General features: G+C 45.0%; 1 protein-coding gene across 1 annotated transcript in view; it reads left to right on the forward strand.

The window, feature by feature from the left end:
• mybpc2a (myosin binding protein Ca) overlaps positions 1-13,253 on the forward strand; it is a 105,197-nt gene that overhangs the window by 76,268 nt on the left and 15,676 nt on the right. Inside the window, 7 exon segments of the mRNA XM_084328802.1 lie at positions 210-314; positions 865-1,053; positions 1,187-1,321; positions 5,009-5,176; positions 6,288-6,376; positions 8,503-8,698; positions 11,701-11,840. Coding sequence (XP_084184928.1) covers positions 210-314; positions 865-1,053; positions 1,187-1,321; positions 5,009-5,176; positions 6,288-6,376; positions 8,503-8,698; positions 11,701-11,840 — 1,022 coding nt within the window.

The raw sequence follows: 13,253 nt of genomic DNA on the forward strand, positions 1-13,253 counted from the left end.
ATATTGGAGGCTACAGTAAGGAACCAGGAAGTCACCCAATGGGAAATCGGGGCAGACTCTCCCCCGATTTCATGTGAATATGTGGATTTATACTATTTATACTGCCATATGTCAGTATAAAACACTTCTTCACTGTGTTCATTGTGCCTTGTCTCCTCCTCCAATCCCCTGCACCCCCCACCCCCTCCGACTGTAACCTATTTCTCCAGATGTGCCTGACCCCCCTACCAATGTGAGGTGTTCCTCAGTTGGAGAGGACCATGCCACAATGATATGGGATGCACCTGTATTCGACGGTGGAGTTCCCATTAAAGGTACCCCCCTGCCTCCCACCCACACACACACACACACGCACACGCACATGCACACGCACACGCACACACACACACAGACACACATGCACGCAGTCTGATGTTCACATCTGTCCCCTCCCCCAAGAGAAACCATTTTGAAATCCTTGCTATTTGTTATGCTGTAATTTTCCATTGTTTGTAGACCTGACAAAGATCCATAGAGGATTGCCGCGTTATCCAATATGTTGTACGCATTGAGTTTGTAGTGTGTGGGCTTGCATTTTGTACACATCTGTCTCCTCCCAAGATAATACAATGTTTTGAAATCCACACTATTTGTTACACTGCAATTTTGCACTCAGTTTTAACCATTTTTAACCACTCTAAAGGTGTACAATCTCACATGTGAGATAGCACTTTGAGAATTGACTGATTCCTATGACGATGTAACAATGGCCCGTAGTCATTGAAAGCTACCTACCGCACCGAAACGGTCCAAGTGCACAGAAGCCGCTTTGAAACTGGCCTCGTCGTGTGATGATGATGATGATGATGATGATGTCATCTCCAGGGTATCTGATGGAGAAGAGGAAGAAAGGCTCGCCCAGATGGACCAAGCTCAACTTCGACGTCTTCGAGTCGACCACGTACGAGGCCAAGAAAATGATTGAAGGCGTGCTGTACGAGATGAGGGTTTATGCCGTCAACAGCATCGGTGTCTCGCAGCCCAGCGAAACCTCAAATCCCTTCATGCCTATTGGTGCGTTGTCGTTTGTTATTAGCAGAGTAGTTAATTAACAGAGGCTTTGTGTACAATGCTCAGTTTTAGGCAGATTAACCCGCCCAATTACGCGCTCTGTAATGTCTGAATTACTTCCACTCTCCGTCCGCAGCCCCCACCAGCGAACCCACCCGCCTTGCGGTGGATGATGTCACTGACAGCACCTGTGCCCTGAAGTGGCGTCCTCCGGAGAGGATTGGAGCAGGGGGCGTCGACGGATACATCATTGAGTACTGCAAGGAAGGAAGTAAGCAATGGTGTACTTAAGGGTATTATACATGGGGCAACAGTGGCTCAGAAGGTAGAGCGGTCATCTGGTAATCTGAAGATTCCCAGTTAGATTCCGGCTCCTCCTGGCAGTGCGTCGAAGTGTCCTTGAGCAAGACACTTAACCCCTAACTGCTCCCGATGAGCAAGTTGGCACCTTGCATGGTCGCCTCCGCCGTCGGTGTGTGAATGTGTGAGTGAGTAGGTAAATGTGAAGCGATTTGGATAAAAAGCGCTATATAAATGCAGTCCATTAAATTAAATAAATGGTATACACAGGTATAACGTATACCCAGGTATTTTGTATACATGCAAGGTTCTTGGTAGTTTATTGGGTATATAGGGTAGGGGTGGGCGTGAGTAATTGATTGATCGATTACTCACGGCTATGAGAAAACTCAATCTTAAATTATTTAAACTCGGTCTTAAATTATTTACTAGGACACACTTTTTTTTACACTGCCAGCTTGTGATAATTTGTTGTAGCCAGCTAGCGTTGATGCTATTCAATGCTATCAATTAGCTAAATAGCTAACCAACTAAATACAATGACAGTACCCAACTAACGTTAATGCCATTCAGAATGTATAACATAGCTACAGTACAACACACATTATGTTAAACATAAATTAATTTAATACAACCGGTAGTTTCGATCTGCGCCGTCGTGCCTACGCACCACAGGGCTATTCTATTATATACGGCTTTGACGCGCTGCCAATTAAAACCAGCAGCTCTTCCTCCTCATCGTCGATTGCATGAGGAGCTGCATCTAACGTTAAAACTAACCTAAAGTTAGTTATTCACCAACAATCTCAACATTTGTTTTAGCGTTAGCTAAAGTTGTCCGCTCATGGATAGGTTCCGCTAGCGATAACAACAATACTTCCGGTCGGGGGGTTTCAAAATAAAAGAGCATAGTCTAACACACCGGAAAAGAAGTTTATTTTGTACAGCGGTTTCCTCCACGAGTAATCCACGAGTACTCGAGAACACCATGCGATCAATCGATCTGGATTTTTTTTGTAAAATGCCCATCCCTAATATAGGGTATACCTACCAATTAGTGTCATTATCAAATAAATGGGACACTGAGGTAATCTCCTCTAACAGTACAGCCTACACATCTCCTGCCATGACAGTGGACAACATGAAATGGTGCATAAAATGCTTGACCAGCCAACAATATCACATCTCAATCCCAATGGTTTCCTTCAAAGGGACACCCTTTATAAGAAGCATATCTGCTTACAAACTTTGCTACAAGCTGGGAGTCACTTTAGTCCCTCCAAAATACATGTACACCAGTGTCTTGGTTTTTGCCATATTGGAAGCAGAAATTGTTAGCCAGTGGAGTGGGTCAATGGGGACCCAAACCATGTCTCTGAAAACATGTCCTTCTATAGATATAGCTATAATGTTCTGTGATATGAAACAGGAAGCTATTTGGAAGGTGCTACTTGAGATTTGTCAGAGACATTATGCTTCATAACCCAATTGACTTGTAACAATGGGGACTGTATTAAGAATGGGTCTGGCCCCATTCATGATGTCACCATTCCTAAACTACCCCACAATGCAAAGGATTTGAACACATCATATTTTGCTGTTAGCTTAATGATGTCACCTCAGTCCTCCTAATCTAGTATAAGTATAAGTATAAGTCTTTATTTGTCATCAGATTAACACCCACACACATGCGATGGGTGACCCACAGGAACACACACACATGCACTGAGTCGCTGACGAAATGTTCTTTGCACCTCCCATCCCGTCGTCCTTCCCCCCAAGGGCAGCCGGGAGCAGACAAGGGCTGCAGCGAGCGCCGCACCCGGGGACCAATCCAAGTGCTCCTGTCCATCTTCATCAGGGATGCGACAGCGTTAGCGATCTGTTGTGCATGTTTTTCCATTGGGTTTGTCTTATCGGGAGGGGAAACCCTTGCGAGCACGGGGAGAACATGCAAACTCCACACAGAAAGGCCCGGGAGATACCCCACCTGGGTAACTGGCAACACGGCAACCTGGTCCCCAAGCAGGAATCGAACCCACGACCTTCTAGCCCATAAGCCCCATATCTACCCCACAATGCAAAGGATTTAGCAACACCCATTTAACTATGCAAGATGGGGCAACACCACAGATTTATGCAGTCTTGGAGTTTCTGGTTTTGACATGTAAATGTACATTTACTCTGGGTTGCCAGGATGTGCAGTAATAATTAAATGTCATCTACTACTGTATGAAGAGGGTAAAACAGTTTCTCAATCTAATCTGGCAACACATATCCCTCATACAAAGCCTGATTTCATTAATAATAATAATAATAATAATAATAATAATAATAATAATAATAATAATAATAATAATAATAATAATAATAATAATTCATTTATTTTATATAGCGCTTTTCAATGACCCAAAGTCGCTGACAATAGGCAAAAAAGAAAAGAAACAAAGAAACATAGAACCACAGGGAAACAGGGAACAATATGAATATACAAGAACATAGAACCGCGAGTAACAGACAACAAATACAGGAGGGGGGGGGCAGGAGAAGAGAGAAGGTAGGGGAGGGGAAAAAGGGGGTGATAGGTGAGGGAGAGTCTCTGATGGTCTGAGGGAGGGTGTTCCAGAGTCGGGGTGCATCACCTGAGAAGGCCCGATCACCAGGAGGTCAGTCAGGTAGGGGGGGGCCAGGCTATGGAGGGTTTTGAAGGTGAGGAGTAATCATTTGAACTGTATGCGTTCCTTAATCGGGAGTCAGTGGAGAGAGTGGAGGACAGGAGTGATGTGGTCACAGGACCGGGTGTTCGTGAGCAGGCGCGCAGCAGAGTGCTGGACCATCTGGAGTCTATGGAGGGAGCGGGAGGTGATGCCGGTGAGGAGGGAGTTGCAGTAGTCTAGGCGGGAGGAGATGAAGGCATGGATGAGGAATTCAGCAGTGGGGGGAGAGGCATTCATGTAACTATACAATTTATTGGTAAACAAGAGATTAAAAATCATGTGATCTCCACCTTTGCTTGTTGCACAAATGTTATGAAATTATATACGTTTTCCAATTCACTGTCAGTGATTAATTATGATTATGCGCCACTGTCTCTAGACTACTGTCACCTGAATTATACATGCTAGGTATTTGTTTAGTATCAACATTATTTGACTATTTTGAATGTACCAGCTGTGAAAAGAATACAATTTTGATGATGATGAACAATTACACATTTGGAAATATATACGGGAAATATCAACAAAAACGGCCCAATCAGCTTCATTAAATGGATGATTTTTCGGGTATTTTCCTGCTTTTGATGCAAACCTCAAACAAACGTCCACAAGCGGGCCGAGACCTCACCTCTTCAATGCGGTCTCTGCCCGGTGGTTTTGGCGCTGCACCAGAGTGTGATCGCCGTGTTCACACCTGCCCAAACGAACCGCACCAAGAGGGTAAACGAACCAGGGTTCGATTCAACCAAGAACTAAACAAGGCAGGTACGAAAGTGCCCTAAATGACTCCCCAGTAACTAATCCACTAAGACAAAGATGGCTGGAGCCAGTGTCCCTTCAAGATTTCTCATCTTGCTTCCGTTTTTCTGGTCCTCGTCGGTCCCGGGTTTGTGTTTCTGTCCGGTCTTCGCTCCTAATAATGCTTTGGTTTCCTCCCTCAGCTGACGAGTGGGTTCAGGCCAACGAGGAGCCAGTGGAGAATACCAACTACAGGGTGAAGGGTCTGCCGGTGGGAGAGAAGATGTTCTTCAGAGTGACAGCTGTCAACATCGCTGGGCGCAGTCCCCCCAACACCCTGGGACAGGCTGTCCACATCCGAGAGATCACAGGTCAGACACGTGTGATTCATCCAGACACCCGACAGCAACCCCCCCCATGCACACACACACATACACACACAATAATCTGTTTGACCCCTGGCCTGACCTGACTTGTGTTTGACTCTTAACCAGCAAAACTTGCAACATACAGTATATTATGCCAGCTAGGGTACAGACCCTCACCTAAACCGTGTGTCTACTGTTTACTTCACTCATAGTATTATACTCGGATTCAAATGTCTTTATTTATTGCCTATATTTATTGTAACGTATACTATAACCGATAGGGCATACAGACCCTCATCTGCACCTTTGTTTACACTGTTTCTTTTCTCGTATTCTTATATTCAGATTCGTTTTTATGGTTTATACTGTTTATTTTTCTCATATCTTCATATTCAGATGCAATTGTATCGCCTATATTTATGTCTTTCTACTATTACCCTACCCATATACCTGTACCTCCCCTCCCCCTCTTCCATGCTGCTATGACGCCCGAATTTCCCCAAGAGCATCAATGAAAGAATATCTTATCTTAATCGATCACCGTCTTACATCACACACTGTAAGAAGTGTGTATATTCAAATCATCACGGTGGCATATCTATAATAATATATATCTATAGCACATAGTTCCTCACTGCATGTCTGTTCTTTAGATTTTCCACGACAACTGTTCATCCGATCGACTTCACACTTCACACACCCCAAGAAAGTGCAGTGTTGAGCAGCACAGATCCTAGCACAGTTAAACAATATATAAAATGTTTAGCTGGGCATAGTTTTTGGTGCCCCCCTCTGGGTGGCGCTCTAGGCAACCGCCTATGTCGCCTATAGGAAGCTCCGCCCCTGGTGTGAAGCTGATTGGACGAGCAGTTCTCGAGAGAACGCAGAGAACACCCCCCCCCCCCCCCCCGGGGCCAAGCAATCGGCCCGTTCGGAACAGGCCCGTTTTGAGCGGGCACCGCACTAGTGCACATAATAAACACACACACACTACTGACCCTACAACATGAGTATTTTCCATGATGTACAGACCTCCACACCACCCACTCCTCCCACTCCTCCCTTGTCTCTGCTTAACACCTCCCCCTCTCCCTCCTCTGTAACCGGTCCTCAGAGAATCCCAAGATCCGTCTGCCTCGCCAGCTGAGGACCAGGTTCATCCGGAGAGTGGGCGAGAAGATCAACCTGGTCATACCCTTCCAGGTTAGAGGGAGACAAGCTGAGCTTTAGCTCTCCGACACAGCGCCTGGGTTCAGTGAGCTGCCTTTTGGATTGGGTATAGAGAGGGAAGAAGTCTTATTCGAGCGGTGCGAGGAGGTTCTCGGGGCACTTTCACACCTCCCTTATTTGGAGCGGTGGTTGAATCCAATTCTTGAACTCTTGGAAATTAATTGCCTTTGGTTCACGTGTGGAGAAGACGAGAACACGTGAAGTGGGCGAAGAGGGAGCTCCTAACAACCACTCCCCGCTCGACATTAAAGAGGAGGCCCTGGGCGGCTGTGGTTCATTATAGTGAGGTTGCTGTAAACTACTACTCTGTTGACATTCCCGTGATTTTATATCCTTTTCCTTCACTGTCAATAATAATGTAGGACCTGTTGCAGAGGTCTTTATTCGGCATGCAACGACACTCAATGTTTTAGTGGTACACACAGCGGTTAGTTTAGCACACACACCGGAACACACACGCATGCATTGTCTCTTTAGGATCGCAGATGCGATTTGTCTCTGCGATTAACCCATCCCGTCGTCCTTCCCCCCCAAGGGCAGCCGGGAGCAGACAGGCGTCAACGTGAGCCGCGCCAGGGGACCAATCCAAGTGCTCCTGTCCGTCTTCGTCAAGGACGCCACAGCGTTAGCGATCTGTTGTTGTGCATGTTTTTCCATTGGGTTTATTTTATCGGGGGGGAAACCCTTGCGAGCACGGGGAGAACATGCAAACTCCACACAGAAAGGCCTGGGAGATACCCCACCTGGGTACCTGGCATCATGGAAACCTGGTCCCCAAGCGGGAATTGAACCCTGGACCTTCTTGCTGTGAGGCGACAGTGTTAACCACTACACCACCGTGCTGTCTTTGGAGCGCCGACTACTCCTATATGCATTGTGCTGGAAATTCCATTCAACTTTTATTCTATAGAAGAAGTCTTTATTTGTCATGCAGCAACACACATGTGTAAGATGGGCGACACACAGGAACACACACATCGCTGGGTCGCTGATGAAATTCCGCTCTGCGTTTGACCAATCCCGTTGTCCTTCCCCCCCCCCCCCAAGGGCAGCCAGGAGCAGACATGCAAGAGACCAATCCAAGTGCTCCTGTCCGTCTCCGTCAGGGACACGACAGTGTTAGCGATTCTGTTCTGCATGTTTTTCCATTGGGTTTATCTCTTTTTTGGGGGGTGAAACCCTTGCGAGCACGGGGAGAACATGCAAACTCCACACAGAAAGGCCCGTGAGATACCCCACCTGGGTACCTGGCAACCCAGCAACCCAGGACCTTCTTGCTGTGAGGCGACAGTGTTAACCACTACACCACTGAGTGAGGAAGAATCAAGACAATAGCCCAAATCCAATGGCCCCACTTCCGCCACAGCCCCCACCCTGGACAGCCCAGCCTGGGTCCCCTGATTGCGATGCTGGTGGCCACAGTATAGGGTATATTTTGGGTTGAATATATTTTCTTGAATAAAGCTGAATAAATGTCCTACAGTACTTCATATAACATTTTCGCCGTTCACTTTTTACGTCCCATCCGTGTTAAGTAACATTTTTGGTTTGGCACAGTTGTTTACGAGTCTGACCTCATTATCTGATTGGACTTCGAGGGAGATTGTATAGACCAATCGTTTTGAAGCACTAAGGCATGCTTTCATACCTCCAGTGCACTCTTTTTGTCGTTCTACCTCCCCCGCGCTCGTTAATACTTGTGCATCCTCGTGCGTGTGCTGGAAGAACGATACACAATTGACCTATCGCCAGCCCCGCCGTCTTTCCTTGATCCTCCAATTACAACTGTGATTGTAACTGCGATCAAGAAAAGAGGATGGGGCTTGAGATAGGTACATTTCCCCCTTTTCTCCTACTGTGCTCTATAGTGCCAATTTCACCAACTAGTGCTCAAAGACTCCATTGGTTACCGTTAATGTGCACAGTTATTGAATTGTTATTTATGTTTTTTTGTATGTTTGTTATATGTATTTTATATGTATTTTCAAATGGAAGTGAACAGCAGAATATTCAGAATCGCTAGAGTGGAGGCAGTTAATACTGGTGTCACGTTACATTATGACATTTTCAAATGTGATTCCTCTCCTCTGCACCTGCAGGGGAAACCCCGTCCTATCGTGACCTGGCTCAAAGACGGCGTCGCCCTGGACGACAGTTCAGTGGGCATTCGTACCACCGACGCGGACACCATGATCTTCATCCGCACCGCAGAGAGATCTCACTCCGGCAAATACACGCTCTCCGTTCAGATCGACACCGCAGTGGACAGCGTGGACATCGACATCCAGGTCGTAGGTCAGTGCGGCCGCGACGTCGCCGCCACCATCTTCACTTAGTTCGGCGTAAAAGGCGTGAACATTCCTGTGACACGTTCTTCTTTAGGATTAGACTGCTGTGCACGGTTCACACTTAACACGGTGACGTTAATAACCAGTTTGGGAAGGGGATGTTAGTGGGGGGAGCCCAAATCTGTGACATGTCAGAGTTTTAATTTGATGATAATTCCTAATTTCATACTCCCAGGGATATGTGACTGAAAGTAGAGAATCATCAAAGCGCTGATTCCCCTCTCCCGTAATCCTGGCTCCTGCGCTGCCACCGTGGCCGCCGGATCACTCCCCAGCTCACGGCACGTCTCCCTGGGTCAGGGTGCCGGGGTGGATTATCATGCAGCGGGGTTCCTCTAGGATTATGTACATATAGACTGGGATTAGGGTCGGATTTGGGACCACTCTGTCATTTCCTCTTCTGGAGGGGAGGGGGAGGGGGGGGGGGGGGGGGCTAATGGGAGGGACTGGTTACTGTGATCAAACCATTATGCCACGGGACGATTTCAGCAGCAGACGTGGCTCTGTGTGTTCTCTCTGTATTTTACTATACCGGAGAGAACACACAGGGAGAGATGAATGGCCAAAGCATATTACAGCACAATACAGTATTTGTGTGCCATGCTCTGTACTTGCGAAAACGAGTGACGGCGACCACAAATCTGGAGTCTGTATAGAGAACATCTCTACTCTGCTGCTCTAGAACGCTTGTACGCTGCTATATTGTAGGCCAGACATGTGTAGCACGCTGCCTCTCTCTCTTTGTCTCCATTCTACGCCAGCATTGGCACAGCCAGCTCTTATCTCTTGCTTCTTCTCCCTGACTCCCTGTCTCCCACTCTGCTAATCCGTCAATCTTCATCAATCTCTACTTCTCTGGGTGTCGATTTCTCTTTCTCCCTGCATGTTTTCATTATCTCTCTCTCTCTCTCTCTCTCTCTTAATTAAATTCAAAGTGCTTTATTGGCATGATAAGATTTGTCTTACATTGCCAAAGCAGAGATACAACAACACACAGCATGAAAAACTCAATCGCAAAAGTAAAACATTTGGGCAAATGTCACATATCAGTTGATTGTCAAAAATAACTCATGATAATAATAATAATAATAATAATAATAATAATAATAATAATAATAATAATAATAATAATAATAATAATAATAATAATAATAATAATAATAATAATAATAATAATAATAATAATAATAATAATATGTGAGTTACTCAAGTTACTCAGTAATCAAATATAATTGTGGAATTCCGGTCATTCTAGTCATTCCTCTCATTCTCTCTCTCTGTCATCAGATAGTCACAGGTGTATTCTCAATTTAGAACCAAATAGCACTCTGATTTACTTTGGATTACTGTGGTATTTGTCCATTAGGTATTATGATATAATGTGGTGGTGAAAACCACAGAGCAGAGGTGTGTGAGGGTTGTCCTGGTTGTCTATGGACACCTGTTTCTCTCCCTGCCCGTCCCCCTCTCTCTCTCTCTTTCTTTATCTCTCTTTTCTCTGGGCTGCTACACGTGCCGATGAATAGATCATGGACCAATGGTGTTTGTGTAATGGAACCTGTTGCCCTCATGAGAGGAAATACAATTCAAAAAGGGAAAAAAAAGCTGTTGTAATGGCTTTATGATTATATTTGATGTAAAAACAAGTTTCCTCGACAGCTGTTTGAAATGTCTTTGGAGGGAAACTCACGGGGCAAAGTAGACAAAAGTGTTAGGGATAGTGTTGTCGGAGGACCCAATTGCAGAACAGAACAAGGAGAGGATAGGCAGATAGGCAGACGAGACGAGACGTGCATGGAGCCAAGGGTGAATTGTAACAAAAAGGTCTTTACTTCAAAAATGGGCAGTAGCAACAAACAAAGGATTCTCCAAGGGCAAGAACAAAAACTCAGCAAGGCTGGCAGGAAAAAGGATTGCAAAAACGAACTACAAAATAAACACTAACCAAAAAACGATACTGTGACGTGAAAACAAAGATGAGCAGCAACAAAACATGGAACACTAGAATACACTTACTATTAAATTGGAGCATGACCGAATCAGGAACAGTGGACATGAAACACAACAGTAACAACGCAAGCATCAACCAAGGAACCGAAACAATGAACCCACAACAAGGGTAGGGAACACACACCAGATATAGGGGGAACAATTAACACTAGAGAGACAGCAGGGCAATTAGCAAACGAGACGCACATGGGGTGAGACAACCAGGAAGGAAACACACAAGAAAAATACTGAACACTAGACTGAGTAACATAACAACCATACAACCACACAAGGAACTACTAAACAAGGAACATAACAATTAACAGGGGAGCAAGAGACTAAGTAGCAGGGGAAGGGCACAGAGAGACATGTAGACATCGAAGATACACCAGTGCACCAGGAGGGTATGCATGAGGGAGATAAGGGGAAGTTCAGGTGAATGTCCAGCAGGGGAGGTACAGAGTGAGGAGCATAGTTCATGAGTGGAGGACTATTGTTCATGGGTGGAGGGATATTGTTCATGGGTGGAGGTGGGGAGGAGGGAGCAGCAGGCAAAGCCTGGCCAGGAAATGAAGAACCCTTACAAAAAGAGCCTATTTCCAGATCTGCCTCTGCCTGAAATCTGGTTCTGGCACTTCCATCACCCATAGAGGCCTCGTACCCTGGGTCCTCTAAGCTTGCCTACATCTCTACCAGGCAGGGCAGATAGTCAGTTATCTCCGTTAGCGGCGCGTGCTCCGCCGGCCCTCTTCCATCTTTCTCACTTGGGACTGTCTCATTTTCTGCTCTCGCTCGTCTAACCACCTGTCTTCCTCGCGGTCTCACACACACATTCTCCATCTCTATCTCCTTCTCTTTCCCTCATCTCTCTCTCTCTCTCTCTCTCTCTCTCTCTCTCTCTCTCTCTCTCTCTCTCTCTCTCTCTCTCTCTCTCTCTCTCTCACACACACACCCCTACAGAGAAGCCTGGTCCTCCCATTGATGTGCACGTCACGGACATCTGGGGCTTCAATGCTGCGTTGGAATGGAAGCCGCCCAAAGACGATGGCAACGCTGATATCATCGGCTACACCATCCAGAAGGCCGACATGAAGACCAAGGTGAGGCTGGTCAAGGGGGAGAGGACAGTTGAGCCATATAACTCCTTTTGAAATTCTTCTCGGTCGTCCAAAGTCAATCCAAATCAGTGTGAATGTGACATATCAGGAGAAAGTACTCAACCTCTACTGTCTTTACTGTAACTATGAATGAACACAACACTCTGATAATAACGTTTGAAAACATTGTCCCTCTGAAAACCTAAGACAGAGTTATATGGTTCTTAGTAGCCTACTTAGTTGTACATAATTTATATATATATATATATATATATAGAAGAGAGAGAGAGAGAGAGAGAGAGAGAGAGAGAGAGAGAGAGAGAGAGAGAGAGAGCTCTTAGCTTCATCTCTGACTGATCCCCTTTAACAACTAAAAAGGCCAAGGCAGTGATTTTGAATTAGATTTTTTTTTAATTTAAAAACAGAATAGCTTAGTTGAAATAAAAGGTCCTTGACTTTTCCAAAATATGTGTACATACTACATTGTAGTTTTTAGATTACATTTACAAATGTCTACCTACAGTAGAAATGCCATAGAGGTTGTTTTGACCCCATAGGTTTTAGATGGTGTGTCATCACAGTCTTTTCCCCCACTCTGGCAGGTTTCCATTGACTAACAGTCATTTCTGGTTGCTTTCATAATTTTTTTTTTTATAAACTAACATTATAACAACTTAAAACCAAGGGAGAAAGAATCTGTCTAGCCTACAACATCACATAGCCTACATATTTAGCATAACAACATGACATAGCTAACTGAACCTAACCATCTCAATAGGTGGTTTGCACTGCTCTACAAACACAGCAGTATAGTAGATAACTGCACAAGTGTGAAACTGAGAAAAATAAATACATTTGATTGGACAGGAGATGTCTGTCACCCCACACTCCCACACAGAGAGTTGAGTGACACCCCACTGTCAAAACTGTTTTGCAGGCTGTGTGACGTACATTATATATAGGCGTAGAGGCAATGTGCTATCACCCTAATGGTATTTCTTGGTACAAAATATAGGCGTGAGGTGTTGTTGGTACTACAGTATACATAGTAGATAGCTAGCATATAATATGATACGTATTGTACTATAGTAGCCTATAATAAAATGTTTACGAATTAGTTAATCTTGAGCAGTTTTTGGTAATCTTTATATTTTCCTTTATATGCTAACATAACAAATCCACAATTTTTTTTATTTGTATTTATTATGGAAATGATATGCCAGTAATATGTGAGCAGTCAGAATGACTGTTATGGCCTTTCTGGTAGTTGTGGAATTCCGGTCATTCTAGTGTTAAAGGTCCTGTGTCTTATAATGGCCTTTTCCAGTGTTTAGCATTGTTTTCTAGCAATGGGGTTTATATCTAATGGGGTCTGGTTCTCTAATTCTCATTTTGGCGGATTACTCCAATTCAGTT

Source organism: Notolepis coatsorum, assembly GCF_963971535.1.
Source record: "Notolepis coatsorum genome assembly, chromosome: 14".
Lineage (NCBI taxonomy): Eukaryota > Metazoa > Chordata > Actinopteri > Aulopiformes > Paralepididae > Notolepis > Notolepis coatsorum.